This window comes from Pygoscelis adeliae, unplaced genomic scaffold, assembly GCF_000699105.1.
Source record: "Pygoscelis adeliae isolate BGI_AS28 unplaced genomic scaffold, ASM69910v1 Scaffold114, whole genome shotgun sequence".
Lineage (NCBI taxonomy): Eukaryota > Metazoa > Chordata > Aves > Sphenisciformes > Spheniscidae > Pygoscelis > Pygoscelis adeliae.
The window spans coordinates 59,598-86,670 of NW_008824587.1; the positions used below are offsets into that span (position 1 = coordinate 59,598).

The 27,073-nt window shown below is 49.3% G+C and overlaps 1 protein-coding gene across 1 annotated transcript in view; it reads right to left on the reverse strand.

Moving 5' to 3' along the window:
- The window catches only part of LOC103915318, a 47,561-nt gene that overhangs the window by 9,569 nt on the left and 10,919 nt on the right, over positions 1-27,073 (reverse strand). Inside the window, exon 2 of the mRNA XM_009322126.1 lies at positions 23,319-23,390. Coding sequence (XP_009320401.1) covers positions 23,319-23,390 — 72 coding nt within the window. The remainder of the gene's footprint in view (positions 1-23,318; positions 23,391-27,073) is intronic.

The following is a 27,073-nucleotide window of genomic DNA, read 5'->3' on the forward strand; positions in this document are numbered from 1 at the left end:
ACAGAGATGCAGGCACACCACGGCAGCTGCCCTGGAGCTCGAGTGGCTGAGCTAAGTGACAGCCTCTGGGCTCTCTCCACATGCTGTTAGTTATGGTCCACCAGAAAACAGGCTGTGGACAGGCTCTGGTCGTACCTTCCAGCAGTCTGTCAAATTGGCGGCAGCTTGCAAGCTTTCCCTGCTAAGGTGCCAGGGTGACTCAGACCCTGCAGCCCCCTCTGTGGCATCCTGTCCCCCCCGAGGACAGCCAGCCACCTTGCTGGTGAGCACCATGCCACTGAGCCTTCCCGGGGAACGCTGCGCCGCTCCGACGGGCTCATGGGGACGGGAGGTGCCTCTGCTCCATTGCCAGGCTCCACTCTCTCCTGGGACGTCTCTGCCACATTGCTCCGGAGAATCAACGCAGACCGTGATTCATAAACATGGAGGACAAGGCGGTGCCAAGCGGTGGAGTGCAGCCTGAAGCCTACCTACACCGTCTAATTAGACATCTAATTAGAAATCTTATCTCTTTATACAGTCGGCGGAGCTGCAGGTAGCAACTGAGATGTTAAGGGAGTCCAGGCACCTCTTCCAGGAGCCTGAAGTTGAAGAACTCTGTGTGTGGCTCTGTCAGCATGGCACCCAAGCACTGCAGAGAAGATACACATCTCGCCAGCTCCCCAGCACCCATTGTAAGCCACACCAGCCTTACAGGCAGAAAATTGGGTGGCTTTCATGTTTATCAGGCTTTTGATGCTGCTCATTGAATTCTTAGCACTCTGCAAGGTTTACGGTATCAGACAGACCCCGGATTAAACCATAGTCTTTTGATCTCCCCATGAATTATTACTATGAGACAAGCTCTTTAAAAATCTATCTATAGCACCACTGCGTGTGAAGCCAGAGCTAAATTTGCTATACACGTTTTTTATTTATAGGGAGGAGTGAAATGATGGGCGAGGTGGCGAGTCCATCCTTCAGACTGCTGCGGGCCAGGGGGGACCCGCAGGAGATGCACACATCTGTGGGGCTGAGGCCAGGCGGCCGGGCTTGCTGGCCTCAGCATCTGGGAGGGCTTCTCTCACCCTCCTCCCAAGCAGCCCCATCGTGCCCCGGCACCCCCAGCCCAGCCTCACTGGGTGCTCCCAGCTCCGCCAGGCTGGAGCTTCCCCCTCCCCTACACTCAGCACCGCCAAACTGTTTCTCCTTGTCTGCTTGCATGAATGTCAATAAAACGGGGATAGATTGTTCTGCCTGCTAAAGAGCTATTTATCTTTCTCTATACACAAATGGCTGGGAAAATACTAGCCGAGCTTTCCAAGAAAGAGAGAGCAATACAGTGTATTTTCCTCTTGTAGCAACAGGGGTGCAATTACATTCAAACAAGGCTCTTTACTCAAAGGCTTTAAGCAAAGTCCAAGTCTGGATTTTGCAGAGATGCTTTTTCTTTCTCTCTTGGACAGAAAGGAACAATCGGGAGCAGTGGTAGTGCATCTCCGGGTGCTGCCAGGAGTGGTCACAAGTTTCTGTAAACCCAGGGAACTTCAGCCAGCTACCACGCTGCACCACCCCACCCCAGCCTGACTCTGGAACAGGTACGGGGCTTGAGCTCCAAGCAGAGCCGTACAGCCAGCGTGAGCTGCCCGGCACACTCTGCCCTTGCTCCTGCTGCGGGCCGGTGCTGAGCTGCCGAGCCGTGCTGCTGCAGCTGGGGCTGGAGAGGCACACAGGGTGGGAGCAGAGCTCAGAGCTTCTCCCCTGTCCCAGCGACACGCACACCCCACACACGGCGTCTGAAGCAGTTTTGACCCTTGCAATCTGCCTGCTGCACCCTCAAGCTCCGCTCAGGATGCAGCCCTTTGCCACAGCATCGTCAGCGAGGAAGGAGGCCGATGAGTTTGCCGGTCCTGCTTGCTCCGTGCAGCTCGTGGCTGCTGCTGCTCCGTGCTTTGCTGCTGCATCCTCGCCGGAGCACCTACCAACAGCCTACGCACGCTCCCCACAGCAGAGGTGCCAGGGTCCCAGCCATGGGCAGAATTAGCTTGGCCTGAAAACAGTTAAAACTCATTGGGCCCCAAAATCCTTTCTAAAGGGTGAAAACCCTCAAGCAGCAGGAGCTGTAGGATGGCCTGGCCCCAACCGGCTGCTCAGCATGCGGAGCAGTAACGCCAGCTGGGCAAGAGCACCGTGATCCCGAGAGCAGGGCTGGGTGAAAGCCCTGCGAGCCCACACCGCACCAGCTTGGATTGGACTCTCTCTCCATCTCTACACATAAGAGGCAGATGGGATACAGCTTCAGTCATTTAATTGCTTCCTATCAAGCAGGAATCAGTATTTTAATTAACTGTGATTTATATAAGGACAAAAAAGCACACGAAGAAATACACTCCAGGAGAGCAGACTATCTCCTATAAAAATGTTCATGCATAAACCAACATACACCTGAGCACAAGGCTCCCCGGCTAACCTGGCACTGTCATCAGAGAGCAAAGTCTAGTAACTGATTTTTTTTTTTTTTCTTACTATTGAATTGATCTGATTTTTTTTTTCCAAGTTTGTCAAGGTTACCAAAAAATCCAAACCCACACAGCAGCGTTCATCTTCTCTGCTGCCTTCCAAGATTCAATCATTTTTCTCTTGCTGCTTGTGCTAGCCTATAGGGGAAAGCTTTCCAGATGTTAAAGGATCTGGAGTTGCCCTTACAAGTGGCGATTCAGCAGGCAAGCCTGGCAGCTTTCTTAGCTATGGAGACAAGATGGGACATTTTAAAAAAAATGTAGGTCAAAAAAGGGCAATGCATCTCATTTAATTTAGCAGCTTCATTAATTCTATTTCTGATATGTCTGACCTGGAATACTTTCCATTTCTGCTTTTAAATCCCCATGTTCGAATCCTTGCCTTTCATATGGTCCCACACACTGTTGGCATGTAATATTAACTTACCCGAGAGCTAAAGACTGTATGACTAGAAATGTTAATGGCGCCGTGTAATGCATATTTCATCTGATAATTCCACCCAAGCAGATATAAATTACACATGCAGTTACCAGCTTCCATCTGCTGATGAAAGAGATGGGCTAATGCACATTGGAAATCATATGCAGTTTCCAGCACCAAGAACAACTTGCATGAATAGCATTATTCAAGGAAGCAATTCTTAATGTGATTAATTACTGAAGGTATCAGGGCCTTCATTATGCAAATGAAAACTGTCATAAAATAGAGAGTTTGCAAGTCTTAGAGGCAGCCTCTGTTTCCAAAAAATGCATCTTCCTCATTAACAAAGAGCAGAAGGGCGAGAGTCGAGAGAGCCGGCAGAGCCAGGACATGCTCCCTGCCATGGTTCGGTTGCTGCTGCGCAGCCCAAGTTGTGTTAAGGGAAATCAAGGCAGAGGCTCTCGAGGTTTTTGCAACAGGAGTACGTCAGTGCTCCCAACCGCTGCCGGGTTAAGTACTTTGTTTGCATCCCCAAAGGAAGATGCCACAGGCTTGGAAATGGACGACTCTTCCTGCAGCTGGAAATTCTCCAGCCAGCCCTTAGCCTGCTGTCGTGCCCCCCGCCTCCCCTCGCCCCGGCCCCGGCCTGGCAGGCTGCAGGATGTATGTGTCCATAAACAACCCCACAACAATAAGCAGTCCCAGCCCCTTCCCAAACCTTGCCCACCAGACGGACACAGGGAGCATGGCAATGAGGAGGTGGAAATCTGCTCGGCTCTGCCCCCCGCCAGACCAGCTCCGGGCAGCATCACCCCAGGAGGACCCACCGGTCCCTGATCCTGCTCCCAGGCTGGCACACGGCCGCACCCCAGCTGCGTGGGAGGCATCCTTCCCTCCCACCGCAGTTTGCAACCTCCAATGCCATATGAGCGCCATTTTAGGAATTAAAGCCATGATGAATCCAAGTATTTCAAGTTCAGGACTGTTATTAATTTCAAACCAAACTGACCCGCACGGCACAAGGGCACAGCGTTATCTCGACTTCTATTTGAATTACTGATGCTTGGAGTGCTGCCGCTTGGAACCGATGCTACAGAAAACTCCTGAGCTCTTCTCCCAGCAAGTGTAGCTTAGCCGAGCGCTGCGTGCCGCCTCCGAGCTGACAAACGAGCAGTGTCAGTTCCCATACCCTTTTGGACCGCAGGCTGCGGTCCAGCCTCCAATCCCCCCTGAGTCACCGCGGCCCCTTCTGCATCACATCACACCTTCCCGCGCCAGCCCTGCCAGGCAGCGGCGTTTTCACCGGTCAGCCGCAGCCCGCTCCCTCGCAGCCTCCAGCTGGAAACCGCTGGGTTATGGCCTTTCCTTTGTTCATCTTGGGAAGCATGTGCCTGTCTGAATCCTATGAACTCCCAGTGCCCGGCGGCGGGGTGCACGCTCCCAGGGACATGGCCGGTGTGAATGCGGCTGGGCATAGTCTGGGTCTGTGCTGCAGTAACTGGGCAACACGGACACAAAAGCGACACAGGAAGCAGCGGAGTCCAGGAGTGCACCTCCTGCCCAGTGGAAAAATGAGAATTTATGATCCTTGGAAACATAAAACTGTTCAGTGGAAAGCAGAAACCGAAGGGGGAGTACAATAGGCAAGGAGAATGCTGGCAACATACCCAAAGTCTTTTTTTCTCATTTAAATTAGCTCCTTCCACCATCCAACAAATTCTCTGTAGATACCATAGACCGCTTCCCCACGCAGTGAGCTGAAGGGGGCTGAGGAGCTATCATGGCCCCACTGGGTTTCTGGGAGTCCCTGGAAGGGCAGCAAGGAAATATGACCACAGTTCATCACACAGGATTTATTTATTTATTCCTAGTTCTGTGCTTTGGCAGTGGTGCTCGCTGCCTGCGGAGCCAGGCAGGACTCCGACTTCTCCGATGATGCAGGACAGTGTTTGCAGGTTTGTGCTCCAGCCCTGGAGTTGGGGCTGGGGTGCCGGGATGTGACTTCAGCTCATTTGTGGGGAGCAGCTATCTGTGCATGCTTCTGCGCCGGACCTCGGGTCAGGGCCTGTGGCCGCAGGCTTTGGCTGGCCCAGCGATCCCCTTGTCTCCCTTTCCAATTCTCGGGAGCTGGCTGGTCAAGGGCTGAGTTTGCACATTTGAGTGTAACCCTCTCTGTCCCCTTCCTAATCTGAGTGCAACCTCTGGTGACTGGCATCATGCCCTTGCCCCTCTTAGCACCATCCATGGGGTTCAGGACCTCGGTGATCACCCACCAGAAGATCCCACCACACTCTCCTCCCCAGAACTCGTGCATTGGTCCTTTCCTGCCTGGCAGTTCATGCAGATAACCCCCCAGGAGACATGGGCAGCAGGAACAGGGTCCTCGGCGCAGCGCACTTTCCCTGGGAAGCTCCATACGCTCCTTCCTGAGGACTCCACCTAAACCACAGGCTCAGTCTCCACACAACCCACCCAGCAATGCTGATGTCCCTGGCCACAGCCTGAGCTGCAGAGACCTGCTTACAGACTAAGCTTTGATTAGTCTTGGCAAGAAAAGCACCATGGGATAGACTAGCCACAGATGATTTATTGATAGGGTTGCTGCAGCCGGCCTGGAGCCAGTGCCCCATGCGCGGCAGCTCTGCGGATGCTGCTCAGGTGCAGGAGCTGGAGACATCTTGTCGTATAGCTGTGATGAAAGGGTTAATGGGAAAATCCAGTCCATGAGCTCAAAATCTCCCCAGCAGACCACATGAAACCATCTGCTTCCCAACACTGGCTTGGTCACGCATGTAACTGCTCTTTCAGAGCTGGAAAGTGGAAGCAGAGGTACTCGTAGGTTGGCCAAGGGGCACGGGTCGGACTCCAAGTTATGAAGTCCCAGCACTTGGCTCTAGCTGGAGGACAGCCCTCCTGCTCCAAAGCCTCCCACCAAGCCCAGCTGCCTTGCTGGGACCATCTCTCCGTGAGATGTGCTGACACCTCCTGCTCTTCTCACTTTGGCCACTTCACAGTGACCAGCTGTGAAGAGGCATTAATGGTCCTGACCAGCCTCATCTGGGGCCTCCACCCACACCCCACCCATGGGCACAGGAGCTCCATTTAAGCTCAGCTCTGGGCCTTCTACCCCTTCTTGAGCTCTACCATAGGAGTGCTGGTCTCCAGCTCAGCCACAGCCATGCCTAGCCATGGACTTGGTGATCCTGACCTGCAGACTGACCTCCCACCTTGGCCTTGGATCTGTCTCATCGGCATAGACCTGTCCAATGATCTGGACTCTTGATTGAGCCTGGCAACTACCCAGGGTCTGCTCTGCTCACCTCGCTCAGGTACGATGGGATGGGGCCCCGGCCGGCAAGGCCCCTGCCCTGCCAGCCACGTTATTGTGGTTGGCTTCCAGCTCCTCACTGAGGGAGCAAAGTCACCCTTGCTGCTCCTTGACCCCAGGGCAGTGTGTGGCCCCTTGCACAGCTGCCTTAGTGCAAGGAGATGCACAAGCACCTCGCTAATGAGGGGTCTGTTGGTCAAACCCCTCACTAATGCCCAAACTTGGGGGTCAGCCCCTCATGCTGCAGATTGAGGGGGGAGGAGGGATGAAAGACAGTGGAGGAAATTGTAAAAACCCGAGTTAAGCTAAGAAAATATTTGCATTTTTGGAGTCTCCCATTTGGCATTGTCAGCACTATTTTAATTGGTCTAATCTGCAGGCCTTCTTGGATCTGTGCCCCGCAACCCCTCAGCCAGCATGAGGGCACTCCAGCCGTGTTCAGCCAGTTCCCGGCTTAGTTCACAATTGCATCTCCAAAAGTAGCTTCTTGAAAGTTGCCTGTAAATGGCAAAGGGCATGCAAGCTCGGCCCAGTCCTCCTAGTCCTGGCTCCGGCTGTGTTTCAGCTCGCTGCAGAGATGCAGGTGTTTTCTGTCTCTCTTTAGGATGCTCTTTAGGGGACAGAGGTTTCTGGAAGAGGCAGCACCAGGAATGCTGGGCATGCCTGGCCTGACTGCCCTCTGCTAACTCCTGTTTTGGCTTTGGAGATGCTCTGGGGTGATGCGTGTGAGTGAAGCCACAACAATGCTTAAGGTCTAAGGGGAAAAAGATAATCCCTTAGGAAGCAGTACCAAGTCTCACCCTCCTGCCAGGGTTTTGGAAGCCTCAGAGAAGCAGTTTGTGGCTAACAGGAGAGCAACCTGTGGATCCAGGCTCTCTGGACACTCCTTCCCAACAACAGCTTTAGGGCTCCAATTGTATTGAAATAAAGCACTGACAGGTTGCTTCAGCCCAAACAGCTTGTGTGCCCTCTACGTCCCCTTGCAGACACCCTGCCTGTTATTATCCCAGACTCCTGTCTGTCACCTTGGTGGAGTGAGGGTTCATGGAGAGACTGAGGTAAACAAGCCTCCAAGCACTGTTTTGGGAAAAATGTTCCTTTCAGGAAAGGAGCTGTACAGCTCAGCAAAACATGCCTGACAATTTTCTGCTTTCATAAATATTCAAACCCAGCCACGCTGGGAGCTGACTAATCTGAAGACCTTCCCTGAACAGAGCCTTCCACACTTCAAATTCTTTCGCAGACGTGAATCCTGAGCTATAGCTTTTCCCTGAGGTGGGCAGACATTAGCCAGACTTCCAACAGGGAAACTGAGGCTGGCTTATTCATCAAGAGTTCATCTGGCAAGTCAAGGCAGAGCAGTGAGCTGAAATCAGAGTTTCCAGCACCCACTCACAATGAGGATTACACATCCCCACTGCACGGCATGTACAAACTTGTGATCCCCAGCGGGGCTGCAGCCCCCGTGGTCACCCAGCAATCACCTATGGAGCAGCTCAGGACCCTGTTGCACCCTTTAGTCTTGAGCCATGCCCTCTCTTACTTTGAAAGCCTGTTTACAGTGTAGATGAATTTGGAGAGAAACACTAAACTGCTCCTTAGTGTGAGGATGGAGAAATGCAAGTAGGCACCCACTTACATCAGTAGGAAGAGAGGTCTGCTCCTCTGCAGCAAGGGGCACAGACCAGGTGAAGATCTGCCTGATGCCCCCCTGCTTGGGAGGCCTGGGATCTGTCAGTTGTACCGCATGGCCTGAGAAACACAGGTTTCCAGGAGGGCTGCCCTAACTGAGATCACCACACAGAAGGGGTTGCCATGGGTTGTGCTTCAGTTTGGTCAGTAAACCTTTAAAAGCCTCCTCCCACCCCTCTGTTTGGGAGAGAAGCTGCTAGGGCTTGGATGGGGTGGCCGGTGGTGCTGCCTGACCTGCAGGCACAGAGCAGGCAGGGGGCTGTGAGGATGCTGCCTCTGGCTGCAGCAGCTGGAAATTGGTCAGATAAGGGGGAGGCAGGGGAAAGAGCTGCCTTTTATCCAGGTCTCCTTTGCCTTCTGAGAGAATCCTGCTTTCTGAGGCTCTGCAGAGCATTCATATGGACATGTTAATACAGGCCTTCCTCTTCATCCCCCTTCTCCCCATCTTCAACAGCTCTTATCCTTGGGAGGTCTCTGACTGTTGGAGTCTCAGGCAGCCTTTAAAGACAGCTTGATCTTTCCACCTAAAGGTGAGGTGGCGAAGGCAATGGAGTTTAGATGTTCCTCTGAGCCAGTCAAAAGGATGTGGAGCAGAGTGGTCCTAGTTACACCTATGGAGGAGGCCAGAGCTCCTGCAGGTGATGGGAGCTGGGGGGAGACCTGCACTGGCTCTTTAATTAGTCTCTTCCACCTCTGAAAACAGGCAGACTGTTCTGGAACAAAGCTTCTTTGCCTGCTTTTAAAAAAGGGTGGGATAAAAGCAGCCTTTTCATTGCCTCCTCCCTGTTAAAGAGATACTGTGATACTGCTGAGCTCCATCCTGAGAGGCACAAGCAGCCTCGCAGCCCAGCGCAAGGTGACATCATCTGGCCTTTGGTGCCTCTCTGACAAAAGCACCATTGTGTGACTGTCACTTCCAGGAACCCCCTACTGTCCCCAGGTTTAATAGGGAGCTTTCCCACACACAGCCCTTCAGTCCTTGTCTCGCCAGGACAGGCCAACCCCAGCTCACAGGAAAGCTGGGTTTTATTTTCCTCCCTACCTCTATTCACTTTGCAGGAGAAAACAAATTACCTTTTCTGTCCGCAGTGCTTTGGATGATTAATTAGTTTCAGTAATGAAGTAGTGTCTTGGGACCCCACCCCAACGGAGTCTCATGTACCAGGCACTGAGTGCACATGAACATGAAAATGGTCCCTACCTCAACGAGCTGCTAGGTTACTGCAGATAAAAAGTGCTAATTTCATTGGAAGCAGGTCATACTCACCTGAAATAACCCTTAGTAGTGAAACCGCAATTATACACTGTGATACCTTCAAGTAATTCTGTATTTCCCTATAAACATCAGTGTCAAGAGGCCTTGCCCAGAAGGTCCTGTTTTTGTACATGTTTCATACCCTAGTTGCCCTCCAGTCTGGTATGTAGGACAAGAGGCAAGTTAGGAGATTGAATTTTTTTTAAACCTTGTTCATCAATGTTCAAACAACAAAGCTCAGAAGAGCAGGAGCCAGGACCCTGCGGCAGGCTCAGAGCTCCATGAAAAAGCCTCGGACCCCCTGCATGGCTGTGGGAAGGTAACCGAGTATTTTGTGCGTCGGTTTCTCATCCACAAAGTAAGGATGTTCATTTTCTACTTCATTCATTCAGTTGTTCTGGTTACAGCCAGTCCCCTGCCAAGTGACAGCTACCCAAGCACCTAGCCAGCAGGGCCAGGCCACCAGATACTGCTCGTAGAAAGACATGAGCAGGGAGCAACTGAGGATTGCTGCTGTTCACTCCAAAATCCCTATTGTACATTCGGTCCCTTCCCACCCCTCCCCGTGAGCCTGACAGGCTGCTAATGCAGCGGCACATCAGCCAGCTGTATGAGCCCGACAGCAGGGGAGATGCTCCTTGCTTGCTTCTTGGTATTATGGCTAAGCTGTGCAGAGAGGGAAAAGAGGAGCTGATGCCCTCACAGAAGCAGGAGGGGGAGATGGGACAGGGGTGATCAACAGGACAGCTTTGCTCTCTCTCTGGGAGCTGGTGTTTATTGCTTGTTAGGAGAGAGAATGAAAATTGAAAGCCAATTTTTAGTTCTTCTCTGGCTCTACACAGGAGTGTTTGTGACAGTTGTTCTTCAGGGAGCAGAGCACCCGTTCAGACTGCGAGCAGTCTATGGCCATGGGAGCCGGCAGGACCCACCACGGTGTGGCCGTGTGGGTGGAGGGAGCTGCAGTGCGTGGGGTGGGGGATCCAGGGGTGCCTAACGAGGGCCCTGGCAGGGGCTCACACTGGCACAGCACAGAGATGGGGAGAAATCCTAATCCCACTGCCATGCTGAGGCTCTGACAAAGGCAGGTGCCAGGATTTCAGGCCTCTAAATAATGCAACGCTTCCCTCTGCGTTTATGTAATGATGCTATTTTAGTGTAGGTAGTCCAAGCGAAGGAGGACAGTGAACCAGAGGCAAAGGCAGCTAGGGAGGCAGGCTGGGCGAGCCATGCTCTGCACGCGGGGATGGAGAGGAAGCATCAGTGCTCCTGAGGCTCAGTACAAGCAGGTGAGGTTAAGATTTAGAAGGCAGACGAGAGAAGGCCCATGTGTTCAAACCAGAAACTAAGTCGACCCAGCCCCTGCTCCCAAGAGGGCCAGATGTGACCTACTGTGGTTCTCCACTTCCAGCACCTGTGCTGCTCTGCAGCCAGGAGAAACCATGTGGCTGCAGCCTCCTCCTTAAAGCCTCTGACTTCAGGATGTGTGGGAGAGTGATGCTGAGCATGTCCACCTGGGGCGGATACTTATCCAAAGGAGGAGGAGGAATCTGGTTTGCTTCTGAGAGTCTGGAGAAGCTACATCTGCATGACTAACACCTGCTTTTGGTAAATGCTGCAGGGAGGGACCACCTCCTGGCTTCTAACTTGCTATCACACACCATATGCATCTTGGGTGCTGTCCTACAGCTGTGTCTTGTGGTTTCTCCTAGCCACCTACTAGGTATATTAGCATTTTCTTTGCGTATTTACAGCAGAGGTAGGAAACTGGACTTGGCACCTTTATCTTTGAGCAAGCAGAATTCAAGCTAGAATGAAGACTTGATCTCCATTTGCATTCAGAAACAGCACTTGATTACAAACTAGACCAGAATGAAAATGGGAGGGATGCTGAGCTGCCTACCGTGCTGCTCTGTGCAGCCCAGGTTTCATGCCTCGTTTGCTAGGTGCAGTCAGGCTTTGTTCTCTTTCATGGCACAGAGCTCTTTGCTAGCTCAAGCCCTGGGTGCAGCTGAACCCTTCTACTTCTCAATGCCAGCGACTTTCATGAGCAGCCTTGCTATGTACTGGTCTGAGACAGACAGGGACTGAAATAATCTGCTTTATTCCCAGGGAAGGAGACTTTTCTGTGTAGCTGTTGACACTATCGATCTCCAACAGTTCCACTTGAGAAAACATTTCTTACAGAAAGCCCAGTGACTTATAGTTGGTCTCCAAGTGCACAGAAAGGATGTGTCTGCATCTGCGAACAACAAGAGTACAGCAATTCCGGCCAGGAACAGGTCATTGAGCTTGGAGGGGGTCAGTCACTGTAGGGCCACAGGGACTGTGTGTGTAAGGTCTATTAGTAAAGACTTGGCATGCAGTACTGAAAGATCCTGCCTCCTTAGTAAAATCAGCAGAGTCAGGTCCAGTGTTTACATGCATCTATTAAGAGGGATTTTCTAAAGCATGCAACTCCTAATTCCCATTGACTTTAGAAGGAATCTCGGTTGTTCTGAAAAACACATGGGGCACAAATGCCTCTTGAAATCTGCCCAAGAGCTCTTGTATCATGCACGTTTCTGGAATACAGCAAAAGTGAAGACAGAAGAGAGCTCACCCCTCTCCTGCCAGGCTGCCCCTGGGCAGGCATCAGTCGCACACAGGTATTACCCAGATGTGAAGACCTGAGCAGAGCCAGGCACAGCAAGGCTGGCATGCTGCTTCTCGCCAAGTGGTCCTTGGTTAGAAATTATTGAATGCTAATAAAATTGCCAATAGACTGTGGTAACCCTTCTCTGTGGCAATCCCTAAACCTAAAGGAAGGTCTCTGGGTTATCCTCAAATTGTCCATAAAATCTTACTCAAATTTGGAAGCAAGACTGTTACTATAGGAGAAAGAAAATTCAACACTAATTGTGTCATTTCCAAAACTCCAGAATATTCAGCAGTTCAAGGACTCTGTTAGCCTCAGGTGAGCTACTGAGGTTAGTGAATCATGATGAGAGAAACGGCCTGGGTTTAGACAGTGGGAATTATGGATAAGGAGGGTTTTACGATATCAGTATTTATTGCCACAGAGGTCTTGTCATCAAAACTGTACCAGAGCATCACAGCCGAGTGCCAAGGCAGAGGGAAGCAGCCTGGGCTGGGCTTTCAGTCTCTTGGACAAGAGGTTACTGGATGATTTGTTTGTCAGCCATTTGCAGGCTCATGGTGTTGGGCAGTGTACTTGCCCAGGTCTCTTGGAGGCATGTCAGGGTCCTCAGCTGGCTATGCAGCTTCTTCACAGACGGGCAAGTAAAGATGAAGGACTTGTTACAGACAGCCACAGAAGCAGCTACAAAGAGTGGGAACCCGCCTGGGTGTGCCCTGTTTGCACTGCAAATAGAGCTACGACATGCTGTGGTGTCCCCCTGCTCAGCAGTGACCAGCAGCCACGCTCAGGGCTGATGCTCGGTTCTACTTTCCTGCCGCCTGCTCCACTCCCCAGTGCTGTTCCCGGTGTCCGTGGGCTAGCAGTGGTGTCAGCAGCTAGGTGTGAAGCTGTGGACATTAATGCGTCCTGCGCTGCTTGCATACAGATCAATGATTAACCACAAACAGTGTTCCCCGCCCCCAGCTCACAGCTTCTCTTGCCCTCGGCTTGGATGCAAGGAACCAAGACGAGTGGGAGACCAGCATTGCCCCGGGGGGGCAACAACATAAGAAGAAAATGTGCCTGGGCTGAAGTTTTAGGCCCTGTAATCATTAATGGCAGGAGCACAGGATGCAGCAGGCCTAAACTGGTCCATGATGGCTTGGGATCACTGAACCTTAGTGCTTCATGAACCGCATATGGCTCTGCAGTAGGTACAGGGCACTTGGGAGAGGCAGCAGGTATTGATGGCAGACACCAGCGTTAGGGCCAGTTCTACCAAGGGACCCATGTGCCTGAAGAGTAACTGTGTGCCTTACACCCTCCTGGAGGCTGCCGTAAATGTCTAGTCCTCTACCACACTGCATCTAGTCTAACATGTCCCACTGCTCTTCTTCCCGGGACAAAAATAATTTGTTTTTAGAAAGAAAACCCTGGAGCTCGGAGGGTTTGGTGGGATTCCAGGGGGTACGCTGGACTTGGCTGTGCAGGCAGCAGGGTGATTTGAGGCCCTGGCCTGTGATGCTCTCTGCAATGCAAGGGGCCACATCCTTCCCTCCAGCAGACCCACCGTGTGGCAGTATCTCTGCAGCAGCAGAGTGACAGAAGGAAGGGGGAAGTGACTCAGGTGTCCTGAAAACAGTCAGGCGGTTGCCAATTAGTCCAAATAACCCATCTGGTCCAGGGAAAGGCCATTTAGAAAATGTCTAATCGCTGCTGCAGGAAAGAAAGAAAACCATTCCGTAATGCCTTTGAAAAATCCCTGCTCCCTCATCGAAGTATCCTTCCCTCCAGGGACCCATTCAAGATTTTTATTCTGTAGATTTATCACAGAGTTATTTGGTCAAAACATGAAGTAGCTTGTCGAAGTATTATGTTAAGTAGCACTGATTCTGTTTGCCTTCAGGCCTCATTTAGCACAGAGCAAAAGCAGAATGAAGAAAGCAAGTGTAGAACCAAGCTATTGTTAGCAAATATTGTTTTACTAGGCACAATTTTGCTCTGCGGTCATGGTCCCTTGGGGTCCCCTCTCCTCAGAACACTGCTGTGTTTGAGGAGACAGATGTCTCCTGACAAATGTCCAACATTTTGTCCAATGCTGGACAAAATCAAGACAGCATCTACAAAGTCACCCACTGTTGTGGCACTAGGTCTAGCCTTCCTCCTGTGTCCAGTGCAGACACTCTTAACCTAAGAACCAGAAAGGCTGAGGTCAAAGCATGAGGTTACACCATAGCTACAAGCTGATTTCCTCCCCCCCATGTAAATAGCTTCACCCGTGGGGCAGGTTTAAGTGTGTGCATTTTCATGGACCATTGTGTTTTGTTCCTGTTCCTGAAACGTGTCAACCTGCTCTAGTGGAAATCAACGCATGCACTCATATTAGCCGCACAAGGAGGGTCTCTGCTCCACCAGCGTAGTAGCAGAAGCACTCCACACCATGGGCAACCCCAGCTTCTGTGCCCTCGCCCACGCAGTTGTCACTCATACTAAGGCACTTCCTTGTTAACAAGCTAATCCAGTGTGCTCGCTACCACTCTGGTTGCCATCTCAATTACATTTTTTCAGACACCAATAAAGAAGCAGCTTTGAGTCATGGCTGATTGTTCTACACCAGAATGTAATTTGAAAGCCATTATATTTCATCTCTGTAATACTCCACAACCAGTAACATAATTGTTGAAAAAGCTACTTTATTTCAAACTAGATAAAAGCTGTGCAGAGATCTCATATGCTGATATTTTAGCTAGTGAAATCAAATGCTTCAGTAATATAATAATACTGTTAAAGTAATTTTATTTTACAATTAAAAGGTACCTGCCTCATTGCCAAGATTTAGCAGCAGACAAAAAGCTGTCTTGTTCTATTTAGTACTAACATTTTAATTTAGCTTTTATCTGTTTAACTGCTGCTTTTAGTAGCCTTCAACTAAACTCCAATCCATCATGACTCTTATGCAAAACAATATTAATTTGCTTCGCTAGTTCCACCCCCTCATTGGAGAAGCCATCCAGTTTTCAGCACTCTGAGGAAGGCATTAAAAGGTCACTGTTGCTTAGAGATGACACATTTCACTGACTGATCCCTCCATCCATCTGTTATCAATCATACATAGCGCACTCTCTGAACAGGGTATAAGAACTGAAACATCTATAACCACCAGTCACTTCCCAAAAACTAGGTCAGAGCATGTGGCTACTGAAAAAGCTCTAAGCTGTCTTCTGTTACAGTGGCCTGTATTCACAGCTAGACCAGTCACCACTCATTTCAGCTCAGAAATTAAGTGGCAGAAGACAACTAATCATTATTCTGTGGCAAGAGGTGATTTAGGGTTGGAGATGAGCAGGGTGGAAACCTGCAAGAGATTATAAGTCAGTGGGGTGGCTCTATGGCATGGTGGGACATCCCCAAGCAGTGATCAGAAGGCTGGATTCTCGTGTAATCTCAAAGGTATTTATTCCTCTCCTCCCACGCAAGATGTACAAGCAGAGCGTAGTCAGTTCTCCACCACAGCCACACAACGCTGCCTAGAAACACTGTGCATGACACCACTGCAAAAATGTCTCATTAAGAGTCTCTTCCCTTTGTGTTATGGTAATACAAAGACCAGAAACTGGATAAAACAAGCTTGGGTTAGTCTAAGACATGGCAGACTCAATTCTTCCAGAAAAGCAGCTTCCACGTTTTTAAAGCCATTTCTTCAGTTTATGAAAATTAAATTTTCTGTAAGGCTAGTAAAGCAGCCCATGCATGAAACGCACTTGAGCCTGCCAAGGTGACCATGGACTGGAGACCACACGTGGTGAGGCCTAAAGAGCTGCACCTGCATCACCCATCCTTCCAACCCCAGACTTCCCCCTTCCTTGGGCCGTCATGGCAAGGGACCTCTGGGAGATACAGTCCCACCTGGCGCCTTGGCTAATGAGGGCTGCAGGGCATACTGGGAAAGGGGAGAGGCTGTAAAACTCAGTGGGAGGGGTGGGAGCAGGGTAAGGAGCAGTGGTTGGGAGGCTGCAGCTCTGTCTGTTGTGAGAGGTGGCCCTGCAGTCTCAAGCTGAGGCCACTCGTTTTGCCTGGAGGAATGGATTCTTGCCAGGCTTTCTGCCAGAGGGCTCGCCTCCTTCCTCAGCACCCTGGCAGTGCCCGTGCTGCAGAAAGGTAAAACCCATAATATGTCTGTCATCTCCTAATGTAAGGGGGCTTCCCCTCCGAAGGGCATCTCTGTCAGATCTGTTATCTTCTTAAAGACCAGCAAACAGACTGTGGGAACCAAACTCAGGTGCTGTTCGCAGTGCGGAACAGTAAAATGTTTTTCAGTAGAGCAGGGCACTGAATAGTAGTAGCTTCAGTACTGCCTGCCCTTGTTAAACCCACTAACTACTCCTCTGGCATGGGAGAGGGCAAAGAACCTGCTAAGGGGGCTGGGGCGGTGAAGGCTCCAGCAAAGGAGTTAACAGGAAGGGATGCAAAATCCACAGTGTCATGAAAATGGGCTAATGTGTGTGTCTGGGCACACCAGAAATCCCTGTGGAGCTGCTACCTAGATGGTAATTAGAGCGTTCAGGTCTAAGGGCCTCTGTCTCCGCACCCAGATCCGCACCTCCTTGGGTAGGAGGAGGTAAGAGGTTTCTTGGCGCGGCTCAGGTAGGACCCTCAGAGCATGCTGCATGACTCTTCTGCCTCCTGGGAAGCCCAGCCTGATCCCCATCCCCATGCAGGAGACTTTGCTATAGCTGCAACAAATAGAGGAAAACAAACTAATGAGGCATTAGGGCTAAACTTAGCTGCAATTAACACTTAATTACCATCCTGAAAACACTTGCTGTATTTTGCCAGGGACTGGAAAGGTAAAACCAATTAGCTTAATCTTGTGTGGTAGAAGCCTTAAACTGCCTCAGATTCCTGTCATGGATGGGACCCTGGGAGTAACTAGTGTTTCTGAGACCATAGTGCCTGGAGCCGAGCAGTCCCGCAGGTGGGTTGGGTAATGGGACACAGCCCTGCTCGGGGCACCAGGTGCCTGGGGAAGAGAAGGGCTGTGTGGCAAGGATGCCTTGAGCCAAGTCATCCCCTCTGCTCTTGATGCCCTCATGCCAATCTCAGCTTTCTTAGCCTGCTTGTCTGAGAGACTGTTCTTCTCTGTGCCTGAGCTTTGTTGTGTTGACTGGTATCCTCCCTAAATAAAGCAGATAGCAGGTAAGGTTGCAAGCAAAGGTGTGTGGGCTGCTGGACAGGGAGACAGAAGTACAGAAAGATCCAGAGAGTAGGCAGAGGACACAAAGCCATCTATGATCGCCTGTAAATCTCCTTCCAAGTCACTAATGCAAGTTCCTCAGGGGTTTTTTTGTGGTAAACTTGTAGGCTGTGCTGAGGAGGACTGACTATAGTCTGATCATGTACTGCCTATGTGAAGCTGCATGAGCCTTTCTTAGGCCTTTGCTTTGGAGAAGAGCCAAAACTGACACCAGACTTTCTACAAAAGGTATCAGAGCAAGTTTGTACACATTCATGTATACTTGGTTTGGATACCTAAAACCACTGCTCTCTCCTGGAGGCTACAGGCTCTGTTTAATATGTATCAGTGTAAGTAACCCTTGCGTGGTTCTCTAGAGAAGCAGGGAAGGTATCCTAGAAAAAGATGGTCTCTTGGAGGATACTTTGGGGTAAATACATTGTCCTTTTGGTATGGGGGAGAAGGAGGAAGAGAAATGTACCGGCTTGGGGAAGTTTGTCTCTCTGAAGTCCTCCTCTTATCTTCCCATAAGGTCTGCTGTCTGCCTGTATGCTTGTCAGTATAAATGTTGATTGGACCCATGACCGCAGCACGGGACTATCATCTACAGTACTGTTCCTCATGTGATCTAGTGAATGTCACTATGTGATGACAATATTTATTTGAAGGCCTTGGGTGAACTGACATGGCCCAGCTTTCCTGTCCGTAAAGCATCTAGTAAATGGGACTTGGTTACCAACATGGAGCGTTTCCCCACCACCACCGTATATTATCAGCTGTGTCTTTAACTGGCTCAGGGTGTGCTAGCAGTTTGGAGCAGACACACGAGATGCTTGTGTTTTACACTCTAACCATGTAAGAATTGTCATCTGTTTTTCCTGCACCTTTCCTGTAAATGAAAGGAAGGCGCATGGCATTCTGAGAACTAAAGAAAGGTCCACATCAGCAGTCTGAAGACTGCTGAAATATTTTAAGATGCTAGGATTGTTTTCTTTCACAGCCCAGGGCTGTCATTAGCTGAGCATTTGGATGATCTTCCAAAGAAGCTGAAAGGAAAATCCCTCCAGGAACTGCAGCAGAACAACTCCCATCCAACAACAATAGATCCTGGCATGCAGCTACAGAGGTCTGTACCAGGGCAAGTGCTCCAACAGTTTGCACTCCCACGTTTGAATCTGTGCTTCAGCTGCAGCAGACCAAATAACTTCATTATAGTGGGAGAGGCTGCAAAGACTAACCAAGAAACCCAGCAGCTGGGAGTTCAGCTTCTATCTTTTTTTAGTACCGATCACAACTCCAGCTCAGATTAACATGAAGCTGGCAGGAAAACTTAGCTCCAAGCACAATAACTCGGGAAGGGCTTATAGGCAGAATATATCGGAGGAATCTCTGCAGCAGTTATCTTGGTGAACTTCTCTTCTGTATTGAGAAGGCTGTCTGCCTGTGAAAACTGGAGGAACTGTGTTCTAGAAGAATCTTGTGAACAAGTCTATTAACTCTTCTATCTCTGAAGTCTGGCACACAGTGATAGATTAAGCTGAGATGGCTGAAGGCAGTCACCCTGCCCTCTGCCAGCTGTTCACCTGGTTCCTCTCCTTCTCAGCAAGAGCAGATAAATGACATCCATATTTGCTCCTGAACCATTGCAATTTACAGCCCAGTACGGCTTTAAGTGTGAGCTGCCATATGAAGCCAGCCCAGCTATCAGACTGGGAGGTGCTGGGGTGCAGGAGAGGCAGGTTCTGTGTGGCTGTCCCCGCCACCTCTGCTTCACAAGGTGGTACTGTAGGATTGCAACTTTTACTCATTCTGATTTAAACTGATGTCATGTCACACTTCAACACTACCCGTTGATATTTGGCAGTCAATGTGACTTATAGTGTGGCTAGATAGCACTTCCTCACTAGAACACCATGTAGAGAAATTGCAAAACGTTGAGACTCTGCTTAAGAGCATGGATGCAGCAAGAACAGTCAGGATAAGAGGGAAGCTGAAGTGAGAACCCAGTTCTCATGCCAAGGAGAACTCAGGCATTTCTGATGTATACTGCATCAAGATTTATAAATGTTTCTGCTTCTCTGGCACACTGGCCTCTGGGGAAAAAGACTTCTCAATTAAATTAAGCCTAAGAAATATGGAGGTAACTGAAGAAACACATTAGTCTGGATGACTGCCTCCTGTTTGTTCATCCTGGTGCTTGGATGGGCACAGCACCAGTTGGCTGTTCCCTTATGAGATGATTAAATAATCCAACATCTGGCTCATTTCTGAGTGTTAATACCTGCTCAGTTCCAAGACAGACCTTCTAAACAGGACTGAAATTTCTAGGTTTCATAGAAACTTAAGTGCAAATTCCAGGGAAACTGATTCTCTGTCTTAAAGGTAATTAAATGGAGTGACTTGGGGAATTGCTGGCACCAGGCTGTTTGTGGGGATGACAGGCTTTGACACTTAGTCCTACTGTGTCCTTGTACAAATCGCCGCTCAAAATAGGAGCATTTCACTAGGGCTGCTCGACTGGCTGTGAAGTGCTGGACTGAGGGTAGCGTTGATCTAGGAAGGTAACAAATGACTGTTTCTCCTCTGGTCAGCATTAGCTCTGTGGAAGCTGGGGAACGAATGCAGTTCATGTTGTGATATTAACCCTTCACATAAAGCCATCCATTCCCTGGTCTCCCAGGGCAAAATTTCCCAAGCAACGTCAGGAGCTTCAAGGAAATATTTTGCGTTTTACAAAACTCACCTTTACCTAGGCCTGTACCCATAAGCATCTTGAGCAAAGCTTTCCTGTTACTGTTTCAGTGTCGCGTGGGCTCCACAACATCTTTCCTCTTAACTTCAGTGAGAGCCTTCACCTGGCTAAGGGGAGAACTTGGCTATTTAGTTGTTCACTAACAGGCAGCCAGGTGTAGTGTGTCTAGGGAAAGGGTGACCCTGCTGAATCAGGGAGCTATTTGGGCCCTGAAGGACTGTCACATTCTTCACATTAGCTGCCACTTGACTTCTTCATAAAGAAAAATCTTCTATTGTACATAAGCTCCACAGAGTGCCGAGAAGGCTCAAATATCTGCAGATTAATCCACTTCAGCAGAAAGCCAGCTCCACCAGAATGCTGATTCTGAACGCAGAAGCTTGAGCGGGTGCTGCCAGACACCCAGACCTGGATGGCCTCAGGCAGCAGGAGACAGCAGATGTGGCACACTGCTTCTCCCTGGGAGGTGGAGGAACGCCTGCCTGCACTGGGTGCTTGGAGCTGCACAATGAATTGGACTCTCATAAACAGCAACTTGACATGCCTGTCAGAGCAGAGTGTACTTATTCAAGTAGCGAACTAATTTTGTCACCTCCCCTGCCAGGGCAAGAGGAGGTACAGGGATTAGTTCGAACTCTGACGATCATATAATAACATGGCAGCTGTATGCAGCTAATAATCCGCTGGGAGGATTAGCAAACTTAAAGTTGTCTAGCTCTGCATAATGGCAAGCTAAGAACAGCAGCTTCCCTGTTCTACCTATTGCATTTGCATTCCCTCCAGTGGAAGCATAGAACATGATGAGACAAGGTTTTCCAGTCTGTTATGAAATGGGAATCTAATGTGTGACTAATGGAGTATTGCTAGCAATTCTACAAGCATTCATTCAGTCAGGAATATGGATTTAAGCTTTACTATGAGAGTGCATCTTAAATACCTACTGCAAAAGAGCAGATCGTGATTTCAGTGGACTAATGGTAAAATACGTCATTTGAGGCTCTCTGGGAGTAATGTCCTATAGCCTGTGCGCTCTGCATGTCCTGAAGTCTGCAAGCAGACTGCTCTGCTAATGCGTGGAGAATACCACTGAACTCCTCTCAGGTTCCCTGGCATAATTCATATGCAACTGGCAAAAGAGCCCTGTACAAAACACAGGACAGGAAAATGCCAAAGAGTAGACTTAGCAACTGGAGTTGCTACTTTTCTTACCACCCTCTCTCTTTCCCCACACTCTAAGGACAACTTTGAGTGCTAGGTAGCTCAAGGTTTTTTCCCTGGGGCAAGCGCTTTTAATCACAAACTGGAGACCAGAATCAGACACAGTGGTAGGAAGGCGGTTTCAGAGCTTCTGTCAATCTACTAATGAATAACTAGAGTAACCAGCTCTGTCAGAGCCTGGAAAAACACAGGGCTGTGACTCCTCATCCTCCTCCCCAGTCCCCTTCTGGAGTGACAGAAGCAATGAGTAACAGCCTGCCTGTGCTTTGGGCTGCCCCCGTGCTCAGCTGGCTCCGCCACCGACTGCTCCATGATGGCTCATGCTGCCTCCTCCCATGTCGCAGGGAATAGAGAACAGCACAGGAAATGTTGTGCTAGGGCTTGTACTATGTGACTTTTTTTCTTCCGCTCCAGTAGAGAATTCCAGTGGAACACTGGAGTGCACAAACGATGAAAGCTTCAGCACAACATGCCCCTGCCAGCACTTGGCAGGGCTGCAGGACCTTTCTCGCTCTTGCAGTGCAAACAGGCACTACCACTCACAATAAGATGGTAGCAAAATACTAGTTTCCACCAATAGCTTCTTCCAGTGTTTCCTCCCAGTTGCAACTGGTGCTGCTGAGAGTCCATGGGAAAAAACTCTAGTATAGACAAGGCCTCTGCATGCAAATGAACGCTACATAAATAACCCCCATCTTCCCTCAGTTCCTAGGTTGTGTACTCTATGCACTAGAACTCTCTTCAAAGACCTCCCAGTTCATTCTTTATGCTCTAATTAAGGATCAGTGCCAATTAACTATCTTCAATAGAGGAGCATCTTCCGCTCAGCAGCCAGGAAGTGTCTGAATAAGATCCTGCTGTACAATACGCACATGAAAAGGGAAGCCCTCCCTTTTTGGAAAGGGCTTCCAAGATTAAAAACCCAGTATAGAAGACAGGATGCCTACTTTAAAAATATTGTGTGATAAGATTAACCGATGGCATCCGTGAATGCAGGGTGGTTTCTTATATGCTTCATGTAGCACTCAAGCATGCTATTGCACTGCCAAGACCCTGAGCTAGACACCATCGTGGCAGCAGCAGGTATGAAAACAGAATGCAACACTTTCTAGAAACTGATATTAAAATACTGTCTGCTTTTTCTTGTGAGGGTGTTATCCAGTCAAAGATCAGCAGTAGTGTGGTGTCAAATCTGATGCTAAATATTGATTCAGATCAAAAATTACCAATAGTTTCACCAGCATCTAAACTGCCCTAGTAGTCCTCACCTATTGCCTTTGCTTCCTATAGATGTTCACCTGTTCCATAAATAACCAGGCAATTTAGATTGCTGCTGCACTGTGTTTTGAGCAAGAGCTGTGCTAATAGTCTGAGCAGGCAAAGGCAGGGGAATGTCATTTCTGAGCTTGGCTGGAGATGAATACATCAGCTCCCCAGCCAGTCACAGGCTAGGTTTAAAAAGCGCTATTCTAAATGAAAATTAGATGGTTAAACACTGGGCGGGGGGGGGAAATGGGATAATCCCTTCAAAGCTTTAAATGGAAGCTTCTCAAACCTGTTTCAGTTGATGTAAGACATATGAACAGCCTCAGAATTAAGACCCCTGCAAAACTTCAGCCAGGCACAACAGCTGCACTGCCTTTTGGGATAGATACACTTGAACTGGTTACACATGAAGCAATGTAAGCTAGCCACCCTGCTAATCGTAGCTAAATCTGGTGACCATTCACAGGCTGTTCTGAAGAATAAAGGGCTAGAGGAGGAAGAGTGCAGACTTGATGATGAGAAACAGGAACTGTAAAACTGTATTGGAGGATGGGGGAAAGCAGCAAATTATTCCATGAGCAGCAAAATCCATGAAGTCTAGTCTCATGGGATTTACATCCATAACATCTGCCAGGCCACTGATATTTCAATATATAGTAACGTAATATATTTGGAACTGTCAATGAATTTGAGTGCTTTTGTGGAGCAGATTGTGTACATCTCATTTTTCACACACACAAAAATCCAAACAGGCTAAATAAATCTCTTAGGTTCAAGGAAAATCCCCATACCTGCTTAGCAGAGACTAGGGTTTTATGTTTCAGTTTTGCTAACTGATCTCTTTGCAAAGAGCAGGGGATGGGTCTATCCTAATATGCCTTGGAAATTTCTGGAGAAGCTTGTTACAATCCTGATTGTGCTGAGATTTGAGCTCCAGATAGGAAGGGTGGCGGGGAATGCAGAACAGTGCACTGCAACCAGGTCACTCCAGTGAATGTAACCTTTTATTCCATGTGGGTTCAGCTCTCTTGAACTTACCCGAATCCTTCTCATGGCTGCCACAATCTCCACGCGGCTGTTGGGCCTGGGTACATCCAAGCTACCGATGTACTGAAAGACAGAAGAGCAAGATGTCTGTGAAGTAATGCACAAGTTAATGGTGTAGGCTTCTTCAAAACAAACAGCCTCTCTCATTAATTTAGTCCCTGCTTAGTTAGACTCTTTTGACCCAGGACATGATAGGAATATCTGTTGTGGGTAATATTATCAAAGTCAGGGAGAAGTTCATGGATTTCTAATGCTGGGTGTGAGCCTCTGACCTCATTCAGATTCTGGATGTGCATTTACCAGTGCTTTGTAGAGCAGTGTCTGTTGCTAATCAAGTCACGATCCCGTGGGTCTGAAAATGGGACTGTCCATCCTCTGTCATTCCTCACTACACCTGCTTTTAAGAGACTCATAGCTAAAGGCAGATAAGAGTTGGAAAGTTGCCAGGATGTGCAGCAACTAGCTTTCCTGGAAAAGGCTCATGATTCTGGCCTAACTTTTCAGTCTGGACTATCCTCCCTCTGGACACCATTGTCCCTGCTTGGTTGGACCAGCTCAGCTGTCTGCAGAATCCTGGTAAACTTGCTCAAATCTGTGTCCTACACCAGCTGTTTTTAACTATGCTTAGAGGAGCTGCACTCCTAAACTGGCTGAGCTGTGATAGCGGCTGCCCTTGGCGCTGGGTGTCTGCATTTAAGCGTAAGCATCATCCCGTAAGCAGGGCCGCAGCGCCCCTTACTCGGGGGCTGAGAGGTGGGCAGATGGGGGGTTCCCAGCACCTCTGCCTCTACCACTTCAACACACATAGAGCTTTCTGCAAGCGGGTTGCCTGTTCCCTCGCATGCAGTGTCAGTATGTGGCTGATGCTATGCAGGTTGTTAGGGAAGACCTGCAGGCAGTTTCCTGCTGCTGGTGTTCTTCTCTCCTGTGTGCTTCTCCCTGTGCTGCCTGTACTCTCCCCTTACACCGGGTTGTAACACTTGTGTGCCAAAGCAGACTCAGGTGGTGCACCTGCTGCTGCAGCACGGTGGTACCTGTGACAGCACAGATGCACAGAAAGAATGCTGCCCACACTGCTGTCAAGCGGGGGAGGCACAAAGCTGCCAGCTCAGCCTGGGGAATGAGGAAAACATGCAGTGTCCTGGACAGTCACCTCGCGTGTGTAGCAAAAGGCCATTAATGTTGTAAAGCAGTGTGGCTCACAGCTCTGAGGAAAGACTTGCAAGTCAAGGGCGTGTTGGTGAGGGCAAGAAAAATGCCATCTGAGTGAGAGGTTGAGCGGCCTGATGAGAAATGCCAGTGTCCTGCCAGCACAGGCTGGTGCTGGGTGCGGTCCTGTGGCTGTGGAGCTGGCAGCCGAGGGCAGGGTGCCGGACTCAGTGCTGGTGGGTTCCCAGCGGGGTCTGTCGGCTCCCTTGCTGTAACACAGCCGTCTCCGCACCGCTCTTACAAGCAGGTTAGCTGGGGACAGTGGGCAGTTTACAAAGCTTAGTCCCCCTTTCAAGAGCATTTGGTTGTGAATCATGTCTGTTTGAGTGTGTGGTTTCAAGTTGTGGGGTTTGTTGGTGGGTTTTGGTTTTTTTTTTTTTTTTAAGAAGTTGTTTCCCTGTGGAGAGGGGAGGGGGCAGCTAGTCAGGAGACCCCTGCAAACATTCAGGGTGATAATATATATATCAACAGAGACAAAATACTTCCCCAAGAGCAGGCCCATAGCTATCACTGTTACTGACATAGTTCCGGTTTTATTTCTCTGCTGTTATGCTTGTGGCTTGCAATGGGTTTTATCTTGAAAAACTTTTACTTAATAGGGCTTTCAGAGATGAGTTCTGGCTCAGTATTTACAGCTCTTTCGCCTGCCTTGAAATAAACACCGCAAGCAATCTGAAAGGTCATCTGGCTTTTCTGATGCTTCTGTAAATGCCTTTGCAAAATGGCATTTTTAAGAGCAGCTATAGCCTTTGGTAAGCCACAGGAGAGTCAAACCACTCAGACCACGAGAGCTTGAGGGCAGCAGGGAAAGGAGCGACAGAGCCAGGATTTCCCTCTGCCCTGGTGGCAAGGGCATATCTGTATCACTCCAGATCTGTGGTCTCTGGTTTGCAGGCATCTCCTTCCCCGCTCCGCGGTGGCTGTCAGTACAGTCACAGGTAATCCAAATCAATTCAGCGCAGCCGGCTGGCCTTTTGTCTGCAAGCAGCAGAGCTGCAGTGGGGAACAGGCCACGCTACCAAAGCTAAATTAATAGGTGGGGGCAGGAGGAGAGCTGGTGACTGCTGAGCTAGAAGAGGTTCTCCCAAACTCCCTGCTTCGGCCTTGCAGCAGGGTTTGGTTACTTGTGCAGAGCCCTGCCAGCTCACGAAGCTCTGCACAAACAGCCACCTTTCCACAAGCAGCTCCCAGTATTGACCTCCTGAAGTTTGCCCCTGAAGATTATAGGGCAAATAAGACAGTTTGGTATGTGGAGATTAGAGACTAAATGTGGTCAGTAAGATTGCCTGGTGCGAGACACCTGGCAGCCAGTTACAGCCCTGTCATTGTCACAGTTGCGGCTGACTGATGTGCCCACAATGAGCGTCCTAATTGGAAGAGACAGACTTCAGAGCAGAACTGAGCAAAGCATGTTACTAAGGTAATGCAAACCCCATCTCAGACCCACACATCTTACAGCGCCTTATTCATTCTCTGAATAGCTCTGGATGCGTGAAGCTGTCAATCTGAAGAAGCCCATTTCACTCAGTTAAAGGTACAGTTGCTTCACATCTTTTAGAAACCAAAATAAGGATTTTTCTTCTCCTCAGCACAGTCTGCAGCATAGCAAATGTTAATTTAAAAAAAGAAATCAAAGATTGTTTTTTTCCCCTAAGGAAGAGATTTTTAAAATACGTGATTAACTGTCTACTCAGATTCATCCTACATCCTGCTAAAATCTTACAGCTCTTTTGGCAGGAAAACCAAAATGCACAAAATCCACATTTCAAAGCTTTATTGGAATATATATGCCCCTTCTTTCCAGTTCAGGAGACAGCAGGTGTGAATTCCATTTCTAATCTGTGTTAGGCCACCTGCAAAGAGGGGAAGACAACCCTAGAGTTGCTCCAGCAAAATGCAATTCTTCTTGTCAGCTGAATTATAAACCCATTCCCCGTGCTGTCTACAGAATGTCAGTCCCAATGGAGTCACTTTCTGAGAGTGATGCTGCGCTGCCAGACTGTTCATGATCAATACGAAATTTCGGACAATATCAGTATTTCTTTCCGATACCTGAAGACTGCATGCATTTAAATGAAGACCTCGCCTGCCCAGCTTTTCATGCAGGGAACAGGTCAGATGGAATAAGGCACTAATATGGCTTTAAGCAACACGTAAGTCTCCTGGTTTCCAGGGGAATAGAGAGCTGTTACCTCACCACGGCAGGAACAGGGTCCTGCCCGATGAGGGACAGGACGGGCACCCTACTGAGCAAGGACGTGCACGTGCATCTGGCACAGGCAGTATCCATTGCGCTGTCAAGGGGGGTCTTTCCAGATCAGTTCTCAAATGGAGCGCACAAGGCAGCTTCTAAGGATTAAACAGCTGAAAAAAAATACTAGGAAAAGAGCAAGAACCTGTTTGATTGTGATAATTAAATGTAAGGCTTTCGTAATTTATTCGTGTTTTCTTCAGACTTTCTTAGATCTGGCACACAGCTGCATGGGTTAGGGGCATTTTCAGAGCTGAAGAAATGCACCAGGGGCAGGACTTGAGGG